The sequence below is a fragment of the Trachypithecus francoisi genome, unplaced genomic scaffold, assembly GCF_009764315.1.
Source record: "Trachypithecus francoisi isolate TF-2019V2 unplaced genomic scaffold, Tfra_2.0 Lachesis_group20, whole genome shotgun sequence".
In the NCBI taxonomy this organism is placed as follows: Eukaryota; Metazoa; Chordata; class Mammalia; order Primates; family Cercopithecidae; genus Trachypithecus; species Trachypithecus francoisi.
This window is the reverse complement of record NW_022681466.1, coordinates 50,844,125-50,866,064: the sequence shown is the minus strand read 5'-3', so window position 1 is coordinate 50,866,064 and position 21,940 is coordinate 50,844,125. Positions and strand designations below refer to the sequence as shown.

General features: G+C 49.2%; 1 protein-coding gene and 1 pseudogene across 1 annotated transcript; one reads left to right on the top strand and one right to left on the bottom strand.

Annotated features, from left to right (window-relative positions):
• LOC117068007 overlaps positions 1-21,940 on the bottom strand; it is a 45,224-nt pseudogene that overhangs the window by 21,636 nt on the left and 1,648 nt on the right.
• LOC117067571 (CMT1A duplicated region transcript 15 protein-like protein) lies at positions 523-1,705 on the top strand. Its single transcript, XM_033184292.1, has 2 exons — positions 523-821; positions 963-1,705. The coding sequence occupies exons 1-2, from the start codon at positions 557-559 to the stop codon at positions 1,532-1,534; spliced, it is 837 nt and encodes a 278-aa protein (XP_033040183.1). The 5' UTR covers positions 523-556; the 3' UTR covers positions 1,535-1,705.

Sequence of the window (21,940 nt, the reverse complement as noted above, 5' to 3'; positions counted from 1 at the left end):
AGACTCATGTGGACATCGGTCCGCAGGCAGACACCACGCCTTAGGTAGATACGTAGGCCCCAGGTGGGCATTAGACCCAAGGTGCACACCCAGTCCCCAGGTGATCACCAGTCCCCAGGTGGACACAAGGCCTTAGGTGAACAACAAGACCCAGTAGGCCATCAGGTCCCAGCTGGATACAGTCCCCAGGAGAACACAAGGCCCCAAGAGGGACATAGGCCCAAGGCAACATCAGGCCCTAGGTGGACATCAGGCCTGAGGAGGACATCCGGCCCCCAGTGAACATCAGGCACAGGTGTCCAAGCAGGCCCTGAGTGGACATAATGGTGTCTAGGTAAGGAGTTGTCCTGGAGGGAGGGTGAGCAGTCAGCAGCCTAGTGGAGTCCTGAGTAGGTCTTATGGAAGGAAGGGGCCGAGGGGAAGGAATCTTAAAGAAGTGACCTCACTTCCTTGCTGACACATCCAACAGAATTTAGAAGTGTGGTAACCGGGAGCCCAGATCCTAGGGTCAGTCCGGTAACCAGCTCACTTGGTGGGAGACGCTCGAGAGAGCAAGATGTTCTCGTGTTGCTTCCCCACTTCCAGAGGCTGCTGCTTCAGGAATGGAGGGAGTGAGAGCCTTTTCCGACGATGCCGAAGAAGGCTCATCCCTCACCCCAGACGCCTGTGGCCCTTTGTAAGAAGGCGCACCCAGGTACCACAGGGCAGCCAGGGGCAGGGCCTGGCGGGCCAGGCCACACCAGAGATCCCTTCGGGGCTGCATCTGCACATTGTCCCTGTCCAGGAGGAGATTCGGGAGCCCATGGAGGTGCAGGCACAAGGTGAGGTGGCCTGCAGTCTGGAAGATTTTGCAGGGTTGGTGTTTAGGGGCTGGAACTCCTTCAAATTAACGGAGGTTGTTTCTGCGTTTGGAAATTCCAGTGGAAAGTGACTGTCGCTGGTGACCCTTTCTCCTTTTTCAGCTCCTGCTCCATATGCAGAAATAGGAGCACTTCCAGCACCAGCTGTTGAGTCAGAGCCAGCATGGGAAGAGCCCCCTCCAGAGACAGTGCTGGAGCTGGAGGGAGCTCCGGCCAAGGACCAGTCCAATGAGGAGCTGCCTGAAATCACAGCACCTACTGTAGCCACTGGCCTTAGCCCTGAAGTTGAACATGTGGCAAGAGAGAGTGGCGGCAGGGAGGGGGTGACCAGCACGGCCCAAGCCAGCAGCTCCCATGCTGCCCCTAGTCCTGGGCATGGTGGCAACCATGGAGGTAGAGAGCCTGGGCTCCTCTACCTCGCTGGAGAGAGGCTTGTGTCATTCATTAGAGCTGCAGTCCTGCTGCTGCAGGGCCTGTTTCTTCTACTGCTGCTGGTGGTGGGGTCTATCTGTGTGCAGGAGGTGCTGGAGAGCATGAAGAGAAGGCTGGGAGGAAGAATTCCAGCAGCTCCTCCTGCACTCAGAGGCGGCCTCCTTCTCCAGGCATGGATATCTGTCTGCAACTGGGCATCCAGGCTGTTTACCCCTGAAGTGCTACCCAGGATGGGCTCTTAAAAGGCCGGCGAGGGGTGAGGGGACCAGGAGGCTCCAAAGGGGCAAGCAAAGCTTTTAAAGACAGCCCTTGTGCCCCAGGATCTCCGTGCCACCACCTGCCCTAGCATTTATTATTACTGTTAGAATTACAAGTTGATGAAACTACATTTCAATAAAGTTTGATTTACGAAACTTCGCGCTTTTTTGGACTCCCTAATGTTAGATGGTGTTTTTGAGGTGATCCTGAAAATCTCTGATAGTTGTGTCTTTTGTTGTGGTTGTTTGTGTGATTGAATTACCATCGAGTCAACTGCTACTGGAAATCTTTCAGGTTTGGCTTTTAGAAGACCTTGACCGGCCGGGCACTGTGGCTCACACCTGTAATCCCAGCACTTTGGGAGGCGGAGGCGGGTGGATCACAAGGTCACGAGATCGAGACCATCCTGGTTAACATGGTGAAACCCCATCTCTACTAAAAATACAAAAAAAAAAAAAAAAAAAATTAGCTGGTGTAGTGGCAGGCGCCTGTAGTCCCAGCTACTCGGGAGGCTGAGGCAGGAGAATGGCATGAATCCGGGAGGCAGAGCGTGCAGTGAGCCGAGATCGTGCCACTGCACTCCGGCCTGGGAGACAGAGCAAGGGACAGTCTCAAGAAAAAAAAAAAGACCTTGACCTACTCTTGCCTGTTTTGACTCTCTGGTTTATTGTGGAAAGAGGGATGATGTAGGCTCATGTCTCCAGCAGATCAATCACCTTTTGCCATCAAGGATTTGGCATCACAGTTTCCAAGAATGATGTGTGCAAGTTGACATGGTACTTTAGCTAATCTGGGTGTCAAAACAGAATGCCATAGACTAGGTGGCATAGGAAATTGATTTCTCACAGTTCTGGAGATGGTAAAATCCAAGGTCAAATGGTCAGGAGATTCCATGTCTGCAGAGGGCTGGCTTCCTGGTTCATAGACAGCCATCTTTTTACTGTGTCCTTAATGACAGAAGGGATGAGGAAGCTCTCTGCAGTCCCTTTGATAAGGGCACCAATTCCATTCATGAGGTCCCTGCCTTCATGAACTTAATCACCTCCCAAGGTCCCACCTCCAAGTACCATCACATAGAATTAGACTTCAACACACGAATTTGAGGAGGACAGTCACATTTGCTTTACAGAATCAGGTCTCCCTGAGCCATATGCACTCACAGGAAATCTATGATCTTCTGTTAAGTATGTGCTGGTCCCCTCTGGTTTTAGGGAATCTTTTTTCTTTGAGAAAAATGATCTTTCATGTGATCCATGGTTTATTCATAGAAAACCACTGTGAGTTCACCCACTTGCTAAAAAGAAGGGTAATTGTGATACAAAAATGAGAGTGACCCCTCCCACTCTCTCTCTGTCTCTCTTTTTAACCAGCCCATTGGGCTGAGACGTTGTAAGGGCCCTTGGCTGGGCAGTAGGACTTGAGTAGTCACAAACGGCAAATACAACTTGGTCAGCTTGCAGTAGAAAAGGGTGACAGTTTGTCAACAAAAGAAAAAGGAAAGCAGATGGAGAAGTTCTTAGTTCACATTCTAGCTATACCACCCCTTCCCTATCAAACCCCACCCCAACTCAGGAACTAGGACATGAAAGAGTAAACACCAAGGCACTGGTAACCAACTGACTCTTCTGAATGCCCTTGCTATCTCCTACAACAATTCCAGGCTGAGCATAGGGGTCAGAAAGGTGGCAGGAACACGATGATTCCCTGTGGAGGTCAGCCAGGGCTAAGACAGGGCTGCTGACTAGGGCTAGAAATTAGGAAGGAGAGGCTCGGTGCAGACCAGCCCTAACCTCCAAGTCAGCAAGCAATGAGACTGTGACAAAAGCAGGCAGAGGAAATTTGAGGTATAAAGGCAGGGGAAGGGACGGGAGCCGTGGCTCAGGCCTGTAATCCCGGCACTTTGGGAGGCTGAGGTGGGTGGATCACAAGGTCAGGAGATGGAGACCATACTGGCTAACAGAGTGAAACCCCGTCTCTACTAAAAATACAAAAAATTATCTGGGCGTGGTGGTGGTCACCTGTAGTCCCAGCTACTCTGGAGGCTGAGGCAGGAGAATGGCGTAAACCCGGGTGGCAGAGCTTGCAGTGAGCTGAGATTGCGCCACTGCACTCCAGCCTGGGCGACAGAGTGAGACTGTATCTCAAAAAAAAAAAAAAGAAAGAAAAGAAAGGCAGGGGAAGAAAGCAAGTACAGGGCGAGAAGAGAACTGTGCAGCGAAAGCCGCCAATCTGATGGCAGAGGGAGACTGGTCCTTAGAAGCTTGTTTAGGCCGGGCGCGGTGGCTCAAGCCTGTAATCCCAGCACTTTGGGAGGCCGAGACGGGCGGATCACGAGGTCAGGAGATCGAGACCATCCTGGCTAACACGGTGAAACCCCGTCTCTACTAAAAAAATACAAAAATCTAGCCGGGCGAGGTGGCGGGCGCCTATAGTCCCAGCTACTCCGGAGGCTGAGGCAGGAGAATGGCGTAAACCCGGGAGGCGGAGCTTGCAGTGAGCTAAGATCCGGCCACTGCACTCCAGCCCCTGCGACAGAGCCAGACTCCGTCTCAAAAAAAAAAAAAAAAGAAGAAGAAGCTTGTTTGGTGAGAGAGAATGAATAGAGGAGGCACAGAGATGGGGAACAAACATTTAGCTGGTGAGAGAGATTTAACACGAATGGAAGAGAAATCTTGCAAAAAGGACACATTCATGCAGATCCTCAAAGATGAACACCCAGTCATCCCTACATGTAGAAATACGCTCAGTTACACATATAAAAATACAGATGCATGGAGAGCAAGCATACATACAGACACATATTTCTACACATGTGCTCATGTGTGCCCAGGTACACACACACTAAACATGCAAAACAGAGCATTTACACATAGATATGCATCCTCACATGTATGCAAATGTTACATCCTCACACAGAGACCCACAGTCCAGTGTGCAGATATCCTCACAGGTACGCAGCCATAGAACGGACACACATACAAATAAACATATAATGTGTACATACAGACAGGCATGCGCAGATTTATCTATGTGCATAGACACGTGTACTCAGTCATACAGATACACACACTCTCTGACACAAAGGTGACCAGTGTAGATGAATGTTGTGAGCTCAGTGGCCTCGCAGACCTTCATCTTTTCCCTGCGCTTGTTTCAAAGCTGCTCAGCAGACTCCTGGCGAGGCTGTGTGAGGCAGGGGCAGGAGCTTCAGAGTCCTCACAGCTTTGTGAGGCAAAAGTCTAAGTCCAGTCCTGACCTCTGCCGCTCACCCACCACTGGGCTATTAATGCCCTGTCTGCAGGCGAGAGATTCTGCACAGACTAGTCTTGGGATTTTTTTTTAACTGGCTGTTTTTCTCCTTGGCACCCCCACTATCCCACTGGGAAGGGCATACACTCTGCAAGGGAAACCTGAGAAATGGTTGTGAGTCTCCTCAGACAATAAGCATATCCTCCACCCACAGCTACCTCAAGGGCCCATCAAATCAGAACCAGGATTATAAATACTTATGACTTTACAGTAATTGGCAACACATATACTATAGTATTTACAGTACCATAAATGCATCTGTTTCTCTGGTTCAGCAATCTCTGAGATGGAACAGTGTTCTGTGTTTGCCAAGGGAGAGAGGGCCAATGCCCAGGACAAGCAGGATGTAGGGGCAGAAGGTGACGTATCGTGGGGTTTCTGGTCGATCTGCAGGGCCCAGCTTCTCCATGAACAGTGGGCTGTAGTGAGAAGCTTGCCAAGACACGCATATTGACTGGAGTTGGACTCTCCCCATCCTTAGCCCTGTGGTCATTTGGTCTCAGCCACAGGTGCTCAGAGTCCTCTCAGGGTGGACAAATGTTTCAGTGTTTTTGGCCTGACCTGATACTACCTGGGGACCCAGGCTGCCGGGCCAGTGAGCTATCTGCTTTCTCAGCCAAAGGGCTCTCAAATCAGCAGCATCAGCTTTTTCTTGCCTTTGTAGATCTGTTTGAGATTGTCGATGAACTGAGCAAATTGCAGGTAGCCATCCTGGGGCAGCAGGAAGGTCTCCCCAGCCTTGCTTAGAAATCCAATGAACTGTCCATTCCAGCAATGGCCGATGTGTGCTAGGTGTAGTGTGGGATGTTGATGTAAGCATTGATGGTGGCATCAGCAACTGGCGCAATGGAGCTCTGTCAGTGGAGATGAGCTTTCCAGAGCTGCGGCGGCCTGGGATGCCGACCAGGCCAAGTGCAGTCACCACACAACCTCGCACACAGGATGTCTGAAAACACCATGGCAATGTGCACAGTCTTCACCACCAGGGGGATGAGAACTGCCAGCTCATTCTTTCCCAGAGAGTGGCTGAGGGCACAAACTCAGAGCATGTCATTGATGGCTGCGTGGGTATTGATTGGTTATGAGCCAGGTTAAGGTGGCTCATGGCCAATGAGGCCAGCTTGAAGGCACGGAGCTGCAGCCATGGAGCTGCACGTAGCAGGCAATGGGGAACAGCTGGGAATGGGCCATGCCCCCGGCAGCAGCCTCAGTGGCAATCTGGCAGGCGGCCTCAAAGGCAATGTGGTCTTTCTCAGAGTGTAAGGGCTGACAGGGCACAGCTCTGTGGATGCTTCATAGCACACTGCAGGGCCAGTGTGCAAGCACAGCTAGCCAGTTCCTCTCGCTGTGGATAATCAAGACTGAGGTGCAGGATAGTGGTGTGGGATACGGCTGTGGCAGCTACACTTAGTAGGGGTGAAGAGTGTGTCCCAGCTCTGCAAGATGCTCACTGGGGCCCACACACTTGTCAGGCCAGTGCCTGAGCTCAGCTGTGGCCATCTGGGTCCTGATTCAGGTCTGCTCAGATTACTGTGTGGGGTTCAAACTTGGCCAGCAGAGATGAGTTCTCCTTCCTCCTCAGCAACCTTGAGATGATCTGAGGCAAACCAGGGCAAGAGAAGCATGCCAGATGGCCAGACCCTGCTTGGGGTCTCTTCCTATCCCTTCCGTCCCCAGGCCAGAGGGTTGAAGGTTTCTGCAGGTGCTCTTAGCCCCTCACAAGGATGGAGCAGTGGAGCCTGGGGTTTGCTGGCCCCAAGGCCAGGGTGGTGGATCTGCCAGGGGTTCTAGCTGAAGTGGGGCCTCTCAGGGTAGAGTCTTGTGCTGGGGCTTTGGGCTTTAGAAAGGGTCATGATCCTCCAAGGTGTCTAGGGTCTCCCACAAGCATGGACAGCGACGGGGACAAAACCACCAGGCCCACTACCTCCCAAGGGTGCACTTGAGTATTGGCAGTTGAAAATTCATTCTCTTAGACATGTCTCCGATGTGAGGGTCAAAGTGCTGCTGACGTCAGCATATGGTTGGTTAAAGCAGTGAGGACAGAACTTAGGCTGGCTGAACAGAGGCCATCTTCTCCCACCATCAGCCCCCTCCTTTCTTAGGCCATCAGGAATAGGAATATGAGAGCTCCATGGATTCGTTGTCCCATCCCAATAGTAGGGCATAGAAACTCCTTTCCCCTGGGGGTAAAGGGAGGTGGGAGATACCCACTTCTGTAGCACGGGTCACCAAGCATCGTACCATCTCTCGGGGTCTCCAGTTAAGGGTTGATAAGGTCATCACCTGTAGCCCAGATTCCAGGGCCACGTTGAGCAGGGTGCTATCGGTACTACTGTTAGTGGGAGTAGCAACCTTGAACACATTTTTAGCCAGTTTGAAGATGAGGGAGGAAGAACAAATGTGCCTCTGCATTGCTTCTGGAATTGTTCAGAGCCTCAAAGTGTCTCCTTTGGCAGCAGTCAGCATGGTGGAGGCCAGTTCCCACCGCTTTGATTCCAAGTGTCCAAGCGGTAACCAGGGAGAATAACGGCTGGGCACCAGAGACACCATATGGTGAGGGAAGGATGTGTCGCCTGCACAACCTGAGTTTTCTAAAACAGGTAACCTTGTGACACGTAAGGCTAATTTATAGACCGGGTCTGGATCATGAGACAGCAGAGCTGAGAACAAATACTGGCAGAAGTATGCATGGAAATGCTCTCTCGGTGGATGACTTCTCCCAGATTGCTGAAAGGGCCCCCTTCCAGCAGCAAGATGCTCTATTTTTGGAGAGTTTGCACTAAGTCTTCATCCAGTTTCGGCTCTTGGAGTTGGCTGAGGAGCTGCTCCTCATCACCGCACACCTCGTCCTGTGGGTAGGAGCCTTCAGGCATTACCCTCTGTGACCCAGGCCCATGGATGCAGCTTCCAAGGCCAATGACAAGTAGGACTCACTGCTGTTTGGGGAGCCTACAGCCACAGATACATGTTGGTACACAGGGGGTCTGCTTTCATTCATATCTAGATAGCCGTCATCATTCAGGAGGCCGGCCTCAGTCAAAGTGAGAAACAGGCAGTCAGTGGGATCCAGGAAGTGGCCCACCCAGCCCTCCAGGTTTGTGATGGTTGTGGTTCCTCTCTGCAACGGTGAGGACAAAGCTGGGCGCGGTGGCTCACGCCTGTAATCCTAGCACTTTGGGAGGCTGAGACGGGCGGACACAAGGTCAGGAGTTCCAGACCTGCCTAGCCAGCATGCTGAAACCCAGTCTCTACTAAAAATACAAAAATTAGCCGGGCGTAGTGGCGACCGTCTGTAATCCCAGCTACTCCAGAGGCTGAGGCAGAAGAATCGCTTGAACCCGGAAGGGTTGCAAGTAGTGTCCTGCAGAAAGTCATGTCCACCTGGAACCCAAGAATGTTAAGCTATTTGGAAACAGGGTCTCTGCAGATACACTTGATGAAGACGAGGTCACAATGCATTAGGGTGGGCCGTAAAGCCAATGGCTATGTCCTTACAGAAAGGCCATGGGAACCTATAGAGACCTACAGGGAAGATGGCCAAGGGACAAGGGAGGCAGTCTGGAGTTATGCTGCCTACAGTCATGGAATGCCGAGGACAGCTGGAAACCACCAGAAGCTAAGAAGGAGATTTTACCTGAAAGCCTCCCAAAGAAATCAATCATACACCTACCTCCCTTTTGAATTTCTAGCCTCATGACCTGTGAAAAAATAAATCTCTATTGTCTTAAGCCACTCCATTTGTGGTCATTTGTTCTGTTCCTAGCCTCAGGAAACTAATAAAATGCTGCATAAAACGTCATTTTACTTTTTAAAACAACTACTGTTGACAGTAAATGAGTGTTCTTTCAAGATTCATATGCAGGCCGGGCGCGGTGGCTCAAGCCTGTAATCCCAGCACTTTGGGAGGCCAAGACGGGCGGATCACAAGGTCAGGAGATCGAGACCATCCTGGCTAACCCGGTGAAACACCGTCTCTACTAAAAAATATAAAAAACTAGCCGGGCGAGGTGGCGGGCGCCTGTAGTCCCAGCTACTCGGGAGGCTGAGGCAGGAGAATGGCATAAAACCAGGAGGCGGAGCTTGCAGTGAGCTGAGATCCGGCCACTGCACTCCAGCCTGGGCGACAGAGCGAGACTCCGTCTCAAAAAAAAAAAAAAAAAAATTCATATGCAGAACATATATGTAGCCCAGAACATTTTTGGAGACCCATGGCATAAGTGATATGATCAATAAAATCCAAATATTAACCTGCCAAGAGAATTATTTTTTCTTTTGCAATATTTAAATGTAATAAGCAGAGGTCAAGAGCCCTATAAAAATCTACTCATTTGTTGTCACTTGATACTCATGATCCATTGACATATTTAGGTTTTTAATTCTTTGTACAGATTATGGTTTGTCTTGCACTCTAATTTTACTGCGCAACAAAATTTTTATCATATATCTAAGTTGTTTCTTAAATGTTAGTAACTTTGCACTTGAAAATAGAAGACTTCTGTCCACGTTCTCTTAACAGCTTCTAGTTAATAAAAACCTAATTTCATTTTCCTTTTATGTATAGATTATAAGTAAAATCGGCATTTAAAATGTAAAATCTGTTCCACAATTTCTATTGTTATTGTATGTAGTATACCATAAAATTTGTCTTATTTTTCCCTCACTCATTGACAATTTTAAGTAAATTTTTTAAACCAAGAAACTCGTTTCACATACCAGGCCCAGTGATTGGAATTGAGTATTCAGTATTGAACAGAGCAAAGACGTTTCTTATCATTAAGCTCCATATTCTATGTTATAAACATTTTTCCTGTGAAATTACTGGCATGTTTTCGAGCAATATTGAATTGTGTTCTTATAATCATCTATCTCCATTTATTGTCGAGAATGAAGAAAATTTTGGAGCATACAATTCAATGTAATTATATATATATGTGTATATATATATATATTTTGAGATGTAGTTTCGCTCTTGCTACCCACGCTGGAGTGCAGTGGCACGATCTTGGCTCACTGCAACCTCCACCTCCCGGGTTCAAGCAATTCTCCTGTCTCAGCCTCCTGAGTAGCTGGGATTACAGGCATGCGCCACCAGGACTGGCTTATTTTTTGTTTACTATGAGACTGGGTTTCACCAGGTTGTCCAGGCTAGTCTCGAACTCCTGACCTTAGATGATCCACCTGTCTCAGCCTCCCAAAGTGCTGGCATTACAGGCATGAGTCACCGCGCCCGGTCCAATGCAATGATTTGGTAGTTATTTTGCTGGTTTTAAAATGACCTGAGTGAAATATAGTGCTTATAGCAATTCCCCATCTGTCATTCATTTCGTCTACTAATCTGCTCTACGTTAACATTATTTCTTTTTATTAAATGTCTTGGGATAAAAAAAGATATTTTGTAGTTATACTCAAGCTTCAAATACAGTATCATTATCCATAAAATACTAAATGTATGTAAAGCTTATATAAAATTTAAAGAATAATTGTGACACTAAAGTAATCCAGAGGAATATATAAAGGTATTTCGAAGCCCAAAAAATAAGAATCAGAAAATACAGTACATGAAGAATTGAAAATGAAAAAAGAAGCTGAGAAAAATTTTAAAAATAGGACATTTATAGCAATGAGTTATTTTGATGCATGACAGAAATTATCAACTAATTATAAAGATGTCACAGTAAAATATAAATGAAAAATAAGCAATTACTTGTATACCACTAAATTTTGTGGAAGCTTGCCAGATAAGAATGCCAAATGTATAGGAAATGAAATAAAAATTAAAATGTGATCTTGTAGAAATGAATATAATCTAGAAATCAAAAGGTAAAAAAGTAAAATGATAAAATTATGACAGAAAGTGAAACATTTGAGAAAGACAAATAAGCATTTACCTAATTAAAAGACAAATGAATAGTCTATCATATTTTGGTCATGTTTTCATAAGTTATTTTTAATGAAATATTATCACTTTCTCCTGAAAAGGACCAGAGTTATGTTTTGACCCCTCCCCTTGCATAATTTGTATGACATCAGGAATGTAGCAGAGTATTAAAAAAAAAAAAAAAAGCATGTTTACTTGAATTGAAAAAAGGAACCACAAATATTTCAGGGAAGTGGCATGGAAATTGAATGAATGGTCTACATAAAGTCAGAGCCATTTCAACGAGGAAGCAAAACTGTCTTGCTGCCAGCTGGGTTAGATATATAAATCACAAGTAGAGAAGTTTAACATGGCAATATTGAAGCCTACTTTGAACATTGTGGAGTGATTGGCACATAGTAATTTATTGAAAAATTTTTATTTATAGCCATTCGCAAAGGAGTTAAAGGAAAATATATCATTTATATATTTTATGTATTTATATATTCAGTGACCTTTACTATAAAGCATTGAAATAAAAACAGTAACAATTATCCTAATTATTTGATGAGATATTTATATGAAATATTTATAAAAGGACAATAGAGGCCGGTCGCGGTGGCTCACGCCTGTAATCCCAGCTCTTTGGGAGGCCGAGGTGGGCGGATCACAAGGTCAGGAGATCGAGACCACGGTGAAACCCCGTCTCTACTAAAAATACAAAAAAATTAGCCGGGCGCGGTGGCGGGCGCCTGTAGTCCCAGCTACTCAGGAGGCTGAGGCAGGAGAATGGCGGGAACCCGGGAGGCGGAGCTTATAGTGAGCTGAGATCCAGCCACTGCACTCCAGCCTGGGAGAGAGAGCTTGACTCAGTCTCAAAAAAAAAATAAAAATAAAAATAAATAAATAAATGTTGGCACATTTCATTATACAATGTCAAATAAACAACAGCTTTGTTAAATCATCGCCAGCCTAACCAGAAAGATCTTTAGGTGTTTGGACAGCAGTCTGGCTCACAGTAGTTAATAAAGTTTCCCAAAATTCTTGTTTTTAATTCAAATTTTAAATTTTATCACTGACATATAGGATATTTCAGTTTTTCTTGAAGTGAGAAGCTCAGTTTTTCACTTTTATTCAGTCTTTACCATCTAGTAAATGTCACTTCTGTTCTTAAGAAATCTGGAATCCTCTGGGACTACTTTCTTTCTCTCATAAGCCAAACCAATTCATCAGTAGATCGTGTTGGTGATTCTTTTAAAACATATTGTGAATCCAAGCATCTCTTACAGGTCTACTGCTGCCACCCCACCCAGCCACTATCATCTCAGGTCTCGATTAGTAGTAGCCTGTCCTAGATGCTTTTTACTCCTTGTATTGTCTGTTCCTTTTGTCTTTCCATGAAGCTACCTAGCTGATTTTTCAAAATATCATTTAAGATGTCACCCTTTGGCTCACATTCTTTGAATGGGGGAAAAACTCATGTTTTCTTTTTTTAAAAAATAACTTTTAAGTTCAGGGTACATATGCAGGCTCCATAGGTACACTTGTGTCATGGGGGCTTGTTGTATAGATTCTTTCATCATCCAGGTATTAAGCTTAGTACCCACTAGTTTTTCTTCCCACTCTTCTCCCTCCTCCCACCCTCCAGGCTTCGAAAGGCCCCAGTGTTTGTCGTTCCCCTCTATGTGTCCATGTGTTCTCATCATTTAGCTCACACTTACAAGCTTGCTAAGGATAATGGCCTCCAGCTCCATCCATGTCCCTGCAAAGGACATGACCTCAATTCTTCTTTTAATGCTGCATAGTATTCCATGGTGTATATATACCACGTTTTCTTTATCTAGTCTATCCTTAATGGGCATTTGGGTTGATTCCATGTCTTTGCTATTGTGACTAGTGCTGGAATGAACATACACATGCATGTGTGTTCATAATAAAATGATTTCTATTCCTTTGGGTATATAACCGGTATTGGGATTGCTTTGTTGAATGGTATTTCTGTCTTGGGTATTTGAGGAATCACCACTGTCTTCCACGATGGCTGAATTAATTTCCACTCCCACCAACAGTGTGTAAGTGTTCCTTTTTTCTCTACAGCCTTGTCAGCATCTGTTAGTTTTTGACTTTTTGGTAATAGCCATTCTGACTAGTGTGAGGTGGTATCTCATGGTGGTTTTGATTTGCATTTCTCTAATGATCAGTGATATTGAACGTCTTTTCAAAAGAAAACTCATTTTTCTTGCACTGTTGAGCTGATTACCATCAGTTTCAAACCTCCCCCCTTACTCTGCTCGCCGGCGTTGCCTTGTCTGTGGCATGATGTGAAACTTCATCTGTAGCATCTGCTAGAGGGACGCTGGAGAAGGTTGGGGCTCTTTCTAGTTCTGAGTGTTCCTCTTACCTTGCCCTTGTAGGGGACTACAGCCAACGGTGGCCATCACCTCTCTGGGGACAGAGCAGGTCACAGGCAGCACGTAGGGGAGCAGCTTCCCAGTGTTTTGTCAGTGTAGCACCTCAGCAAAATTCTCTGCTATCAAACAGGCCACATCCTCACCCTCTCCAAGGAGGCCTAGCGCTCAGTTCTGGTGTGTGCAGGGGATTCTTCCAGATTGGTTTCTTCTGCAGTGCTTGCCTGAAGCTCTGGAGAGTGCGGTGGCAGCTCCCTGATTTTGCTGTCCCTATTCTGTGTGTGTGTTTGCTTTGCCTTTCACAAGTTTGTCCAACCCATAGCCCAGGGCTGCTTTGAATGAGGCCTGACACAAATTTGTAAACTTTCTTAAAACACTATGAGATTTTTGGCTGGGTGCCCAGTGGTTCACACCTGTAATCCCAGGACTTTGGGAGGCCGAGGAAGGCACATCACTTGAGGTCAGGAGTTCAAGACCAGCCTGGTCAACATGGTGAAAACCCATCTCTCTCTAAAAGTACGAAAATTAGCCGAGTGTGGTGGCACATGCCTGTAATCCCACCTACTCAGGAGGCTGAGGCATGAGAATCGATTGAGTCTGGAGGCAGAGGTTGCAGTGAGCCGAGATCATGCCACCTATACTCCAGCCTGGGTGACAGAGTAAGACTCTGTCTCAAAAACCAAAACAACAGGCTGCGTGCAGTGGCTCACGCCTGTAATCCCAGAACTTTGGGAGGCCGAGGCAGGCAGATCACGAGGTCAAGAGATCAAGACTATGCTGGCCAACATGGTGAAACCTCGTCTCTACTGAAAATACAAAAGTTGGCTGTGCCTGTGCCTGTAGTTCCAGCTACTCGGGAGGCTGAGACAGGAGAATCCCTTAAACCCAGGAGGCGGAGGTTGCAGTGAGTCGAGATCGCGCCACTGCACTCCAGTCTGGCAACAGGGTGAGACTCTGTCTCAAAAACAAACAAACAAACAAAACAACAACAACAAAAAACCCACAACAAACAAAAAAATCACTATGAGTTTTTGTGATTTTGTTGTTGTTGTTGTTGTTTTAGTTTATTAGCCATCATTAGTGTTCATGTATTTTATGTGTGGCCGGAGACAATTCTTCCAATGTGGCCAAGGGAAGCCAAAAGATTGGACACCCCTGCTTTAAGAGATAATTCCCTGAAATAGTTAACAGTTATTTACTTTCAATTTTCCTTATTCAAATCACTGTGCAGTTTCAGTCTCCTGGTTGGACAGTAACTGACCACAATGTCTTCCAAGGCCCTGCATTATTTAGTTCGTCGAATTGCTCTGAAACTATCGTCTACCATCCTCCCCTTGTGCACTTTGCTCTGGCCTCACTGATGGACACGTTCTTCATAGAACATCCTCCTTCTTAGATTTGTCTTACTTTTTGCCTAGAATCTTCTTCTTGCTATTCAAATGCCTCATTAGCAGAATTTTCCATATATGGTATAAAATAGTACTTCCTCTCTAGCCTGCTTCATTTTTCATAAAAGTTCTTGTCACCACATGACATGTTACAGTCATTTATTTCCTGGCTCTCTGACTCTTCTCACTGGAATGTTATGTCCTTGACAGCATACACAGTCTGTTTTGTTCCTGGTTAATCCTTGTGCCTGCACCTCCATATAATCTAGCACACAGCAGACAATTAAACGGCTGAGAGTTGATGAATAAATGAAGTAGTATACTTCCTAGATGAGAAAACTGAGACTCAAAAGTGATAAGTGCCAAATCAGTATAACATAAAAGTTAGGAGTTTAAGCTCTTTGCGGAGAAATGTGGGTTTAAATGGGAGTTTTGCTACATCCTACTAGTGTAACGTACATATATTTCTTAAATTCTCTGTGCCTCATTTTCCTTATCTGAAAAATGTGGATTAAATGGTAACCAATTTATACTGGGCTATATAAATAAATTATGTATGTAATATGTCTAGTACAGTGCTTGACACAAATTAACAATTCCACATATTTAGTTATTTGTACAATTATCTGTAGTTGCAAAACTATAAATGCAGTCTCGTCATCTTTCTGGAGAGATAGCAAGAGAAAGGTTAAGCTTATAAAATGCCTAAACAATAAAAACTATATTATTGAAGTAAAATGCCTAAACAAGGGCTGGTTTTAATATCAACTAATTAGTAGCTGCCTGATAGTAAGAACTAACTCTAAAATCAAGTAGACAAGAAAACGGTTGAGAAGGCTGACCGAATCCTAAGCTATACTGCATGTTCAGTAACCGTGTCACAGCAGTGATGCCATATTGCTTTTCTTTAATTGAATCGTGGCATCACAGATGAGAACCAAGGGACTAGATAGATCATAGATAGATAGGTACACACATACATGCAAACATTCATACATATCTACATATGTAGATATCCATATATGAATTCATACATGGGTAGAGAGATTTTTTAAAACTGCTGAACCCAAATCCAGTGATCTATGAAAGTGAAGGACAAATACAGTTATACAAAGAGTCTTTCAATGAATTTTCAGCAGATATAGATCTTTTTGTGCTGAAACAGAGGATCACTGTTGCCTTTCTTTTGTAAACACAGGTCTATGACTGGCTAAAGCGATTATATGAAAACTGAGCACTTTCTTTTTTTTTTGAGACGGAGTCTCGCTCTGTCGCCCAGGCTGGAGTGCAGTGGCCGGATCTCAGCTCACTGCAGACTCCACCTCCCGGGTTCACGCCATTCTCCTGCCTCAGCCTCCCGAGTAGCTGGGACTACAGGTGCCTGCCACCTCGCCCGCCTAGTTTTTTTTTTTTTTTTGTATTTTTTAGTAGAGACGGGGTTTCACCGTGTTAGCCAGGGTGGTCTCGATCTCCTGACCTCGTGATCCACCCGTCTCGGCCTCCCAGAGTGCTGGGATTACAGGCTTGAGCCACCGCGCCCGGCCTGAGCATTTTCATTCTGTATCTAGTTTTAGAAATTGAGGAAAATGTCTATTGTGAAATATTAAAGTTTCTGAACTTAGTTTACCTTTGAAAATAGTGTTGTGTGCCCTTTGAAGGTAACTGGTATTTTATTTTGGTTAAATATTTTCTAGCAGAACCCTGAGTCAAGTCGCTTTGATATTTCCATATCAGCCTCCTGAGTAGCTGGGACCACAGGCATACACCCCCACGCAAGGCTAATTTTGATATTTTTTGTAGGGACAGGGTTTCGTCATGTTGACCAGGCTCGTCTCAAACTTCTGACCTCGAGCAATCTGCCCACCTCAGCCTCCATGGATCATGGAGAGAACTTTTCACCATTCTGCATTATTTTGTTTGCTGCCTGGCGTCTCCTTAGGAGCCACCTGGGTTCTGGCCCCAAATGCTCCAGCCCAGCCCAGGGGAACCTGGGAGGTGCTCAATCCATAATGCTGGCTGTTCCCTGGCCAGAAGAGCTCTTGGCGGCTCTGTGAACCCACCTCGATGACCCTGGCCTCTGCCCTGGGGAAGCTCCCATCCCTCTGGATTGCCCATCTCCCCTAGGACCCCTGCAGCCCCGGAAATGCCTTGACACTGAATCGTTCTCTAAATACCACGTGCCTTGACTCCATATTGCTCTCTAAACATCATGTGGAGACCTCTTGCCCTTCTTCTTCATGACCTGTAGGGCAGGGCCAAGAGGAGGAAGCAGACTCAGAACACACAAAAGACTCCCTGCTCCAAACGGCAGTCATCCCACCATCAGCACTTCTGGAAGGAAAGGAGGAAGGTTTCCTTCTGTAGAAAGCTCCTTTTTTGCCTTGTTTCTGAAAGCTGGGAGGGTCAGCAGAGCCCAGTGCACCTGTGGTGCCTGAGTCACTGTCTGTGCCCAGGATATGTGTCTGACCACAGCCCCCACCCCCAACCTGGGCTCAATGTTCCCTCCAGCTGGAGTCCTGGGCTCCTGACATGGCCTGGCCTGTTTGTCCTGCCCTGGCCTAGTATGGGAGGGCCTTATCTTGTATCCCCTCGGGTTCTTAGCCTTGACTTCCTCAATGTCTAGGAGTAAGCACGCCCAGTCCCTCACCCGTAGGGGGAATTCCTCTGTAAACCCTGCGAGACAGAAACAGACAAAATGCTTTAGTGAGACAGGACACAGGGCAACTCAGGGAGGATCAGAGCCTGAGGGTTCTGGAAGTCTCCAGCCTTTTTTGGGTCCCAGGGAGAGGCAGACCACTCCCTAACAATTGAAAGTGTGAAGGAGCACTCAGGGTTGTGCACTCTGACCTGGACCTATTCCTTTTTTCAGGTCACCAGGACACGTCCCTACCCCTGAGCTAGGGGTGGCCCAGGTCCTGGTATTAGGTTTTCTCCTAGAAAGGCGATGCTTGCATGGATGGGCCAAAAGCTGGCAACCAGGTCTGGTGTCCTGTGGGTGAGGACAGGGTGCCACCCACCCGCTGAGAGGCAGACGGTGCCAGGTCACGGCCATGGGCACCTGTCTCCTGGCTCTGCAGAGAGCAGTCATGGGGGCCACTCCCTCCACCATGTTACTTTTTGCTGTTCTTATATTTTGGCCAGTCTCTAAGCATCTTTGGCCACTTGTCAGTGGTTTTATTTCCTGACCTCCTTGCTGTCAGTGAGCCAGGATGGAGTTAGCGGAGCTGTCTGGCCTCTGGCAGCAGCCTATGGATGCTGGGTCCTGGGCTCTAGGAACTGGAAGGAGCCAGAAAAGGGCAAACCCTGGGGGACTGAGACCCTCTGATAGAACGGGCACCGGCTGCCTGGACTCCTGATAGCAGGACTCAGCATCTTCAGACCACAAAAAGCTTGAGTTACGGTTGTTTCCAATCCTTCAGCTGGGGTCCTGGAACAAGAAGACAGTGACTTCTGAGCAAGACTGTGTTCTTAGTTTGGGTTTTGATTGAACCACCATGGAGACAGAATCTTGGGTTCAGGTGGAGCAGGAACTGCCATTTCTCCCAGTGACAGTGTCACTCCCAGTCACCACCACTTCGGCCCACAGGCTGCCCCCTCTGCCTCGCCCACCAGCCCTGATTCCCTGTCCGTGGGGCAGCCTCACATGCAGCAGGCACAGGCTCTTATCTTCACCTCCAGGGCACTGACAGGAACCAGCTTCGTCTCACTGTAAGGCAACTCAGACAGAGGTGAGGACATGCCCGGGCCAGGAACCGTCTCCCTCCCTGAGAGGGCCCCAGCCCCTCCCATCCACCCTAAGTCTCAGCCCAGAGGAAGGCACACGGAAGGAAGGCAAGGCCTCCCTGCGGAGCTGGGCACATGGTCCCCATGAGAACCCTGGAAAAGAAGGAGTGCGAGGCTGGCCTGGTGGGGGCCACTCGGGGCCCGTGAGGGGCCTCAGGCTGCACAATGGGAATGCCCCTCCTGGGCTGGAGGCAGCACCTTCTGTGGGAGCTGAGAAAGTCCAGTCCTGAGACAGGATGGGTGCCACCTAGGGTGGGTGGCTGAGCCCTGACTAACAGCAGTACCTTGGGAGTGACCACATCACCTACCAGAGTCCAGGGAGCCTGGCCTGAGAGCTGCCCAGTGCCCAGAAGATGCACCTGGAGCCCGTCCCACCCGACACTCCCCACAGGCCTTGCAGGGTCTGACCTCCCAGTGTGCACCTGTCTCTCCCTGCAAGCCTGGCCGTTGACTCAGGCTGTTGCCCATCTTCCCCCATGCTGCCTAGCCCAGAGACCATGACCCTCTCTCCAGCCACCCTGGCCTTCCTGTGACCCTCTTCCTGTCACCGCCTAGGCATGAGACCCCCAGGTGTCTCACTGGGCTTCCCAGCCTGCTGGGGAGAAGCCTGGGTTCACAAGGGTGACCAAGAGCCCTGCCGACAGTGGGGATGGCCCCACCACCCTGCCTCCAACCAAAGCTGGCTCTCAGGGCAGTCAGCCTTCATCCCTCAGCTTCCTTCCAGCCACTGCAGCAGCCAGGACATGGGGTGCCTGGCTGTCCTACCTGCACCGACTCAGCACCCCCATCTACCCTGCACAGTGCTGACTGAGCCAGCGGGAACCAGAGTCTCTGGAGGGCCACGCAGAGCCTTGGGGACTGACCAAGTCCCCCCACTGAGGGGTCCCAGGTGTGCCACTGTTCTCTGCCCGCCGCATCTGTCATCCTCCCAAGGCTGTCAGCTCCACCCTGGGCTGGCTTGGTTCAGGTGCATCCCAGAAGTGGCAGGTCTCACGGGCTCACCCCACCCCTCTTCCCCAGACTCCTCCCTCTCTCAATCCTGTGAGTCCTGAGGGGCTGACTCCAGGCTGGGCTCCCCTTACCAGGCCCAGATCCCTTCCCAGCACCACTCCCAGGGCCTTCAGCTGCACACTCGGTTGCTCCCTGGCCTCATTGTGAGATGCCAAGGCCAGGCCCTCCCCTTCTTCCCCAGCGTCCCACGGTCACAGCCATTGATGTCCTCATGCCCCTCCTACAAGTATGCCTCAGCTGGTCCCCTGAGCCCTTGGAGACCTGCTACACAATGGCCCTCCGGCCTGGCCAGGGGCCCCCTAGCCTGTGGTCACCACCCCCAGATCTCATCAGGGCAGCCCCCAAGGGGACAGGGCCAGACCCACAGGCTGCCCCCTCTTCTCCTGCTGATGTGGAGACCTAAGTGCTGAGAGCTCAGGGGTCAGACTCAGCCCCCTCTCTGTCCCACCGGCTCTGCCGGGCTCCCTAGATGGGCCTCAAGGCTCTGCCCTAACCCTGACCACTGACTGGACCTGCAGGAGAGGCAGGGAGGAGTTCTGATCCTGGAGAGGAGGTTGGCACGAGCCAGGGAGACATGTTCTGCCTCCGAGAGATCTTTCTAAAAACAAAACCTGTCCCTAAGGTGAGACCGATGTGTCAGGGAACAGAGGACTCACCATACAATTTCGAAGCCATCAGTGAATTTCCAGATGTCAACATGCTCATGCTCCATGTCCACTGTTGACCCAGCTCCGTGTCCCTGTGACCCAGAGGGGGCCAGGGAGAGGGGGGCAAGGTGAGGCGCTTGCGGTCCTGAGGGCGTGGACAGCCTGTCCCTGCCCTGTGATCTTAGGGATCCCAGGAGCCTTTGACCAGGCACAGCAAGGGAGGAGAGCCCCCACCTCTCTTGAGGGAGCGGCCCCACCTGTACCTGCTCATACTTTTCAATAATGTCCCCTCACCCATGCACATGCAGGGTATCCATGACCTCATCCGTCACCATCCCACAAGACCAAGTCATCCAATGGTTCGGCTGTACCCGAGTGCTCCAGACAACACCCAAACCACTTCTGCCACACCCCTAGACACCCTCTGGCCCGAGGAGCCCCATTCTACCACCCCTTCCAGGTGACAGGGGGCCAGACCCAGTGACCCCACCCCTTCCTCAGTCTCTGGAGTCCTTGCATCCCACCTGGGGTGGGCTCCTTCCTGAGGACTTGAGCACAGGGCAACCTGGAAAGAGAGGCCTATTGTCCTCAAGTGCTCTCAGGTGGATACACACCTGCCCCAGCAGGGCAAACGGCGTCCACCTGTCGAGTGTCAAGGGCTCACGATGAGCCATTCCAGGCACCTGGAGGCAGATGGGGTCAGGACTGGACATCTGTATAAGAACAATCTCCATGAAGATGCCCAGTTTTCTGTAGGAAGCAAGACATCTGGTGACTGCTCTGTCTTACTCCAGTTCTCACGCACTCTGGCCGGGGGAGACGCACTCCCCCAGGACCCCATGTGTCCAGTGAGTCCCACAAGGATCATCAGTGACCACACCTGAAGTCTGAGTTGGTGAGACCTCCTCCCACCTTAAGGCACAGAATTGGACTGAGAACCCCCACCTTCCCACCACCCACAGGGCCTCCATTTTAGTGCCTCTTCCAGGGCCAGGCTGTGCCCCACTGAAGTCCAGAACCCCAGGGAGATTTGGAATCCAGGGCAGGGATGCCGCAGAGGTCAGGGCTTGAGTCCAGCACAGCACAGGGCAGGGCTGAGAGCACATCCCAGGCTCACGTCTGGGTCCCTGGGCCAGTATCAGCTCCTCTGACCCTGGACAGCTCACTTGTCAAACGGGTGCATTTGGGGACAGCACCCACCCCACACAGTTGCTGTGAGGATGCAGGAAACAACTGTCTACACAGTCAGTGCAGAATGGGCACCTGGTGAGTGCTCAGGGATGGCCCTTCTCGGCACCTGCCCAGAGGACAGCACTGCTCACCAGGTAGCGACTGTCCCACGTCAGCAGGGAGGGAACACAGCAGGTCACACTCACCTGAGTCTGCTGATCTAGCTGTGCCTCTCACTTAGGAAAACCTCCTCTATGCAGAACCAGACACCGCTGTGTGTCTTGTCTCCAAGAGCTGCAGACACAGAGAGGGCAGGCAGGTAGACAGGTGGGGTACTCAGCACCAGTGACATTGTGGAGTCATGGCACCCATTACAGAGGGCCCCTGCCTGGGTCAGCAGGGCCGGAGTCAGCATCCTCCCGTCCCTGAAGTTACAACATACGTGTGTGCAGCGTGTTTGTGCAGGTGAGCGTGCACATGTATGTGAGTGCACTAATGTGTGGATGCATGTGTCACTGCTCTGGCCAGGGCTGGCTGCCCAACTCATGTATGCACCCAGATCCTTGTCACTGTCACCACCCCCACCCCAGGACCCGTAGCTAGCATCAGAACATCTATGTGTCCTCCCCAATCGCAGACCTCCCCATCTGGGGCAGCCCTGGGGATGCAGATGGGGGATGGGTGGCTGACAGTTGAGGGCAGAGGGCAGAGGGCGTGCCCCTTCCTTAGCAGGGGACTCAGCTAGGGTGTAACGTGCTAGGTCTGCATGGCAGGGCCAGATTCCATATACCTCGTTACCTCCTCCTCCCAGTAACCC

What these genes read in the sequence shown, in the direction of transcription:
- LOC117067571 (XM_033184292.1), top strand. Translation starts at nt 557, where the DNA reads ATGTTCTCGTGTTGCTTCCCCACTTCCAGAGGCTGCTGCTTCAGGAAT. An exon ending in CATGGAGGTGCAGGCACAAG is followed by an intron (nt 822 to 962) that starts GTGAGGTGGCCT and finishes CTCCTTTTTCAG; the next exon opens with CTCCTGCTCCATATGCAGAA.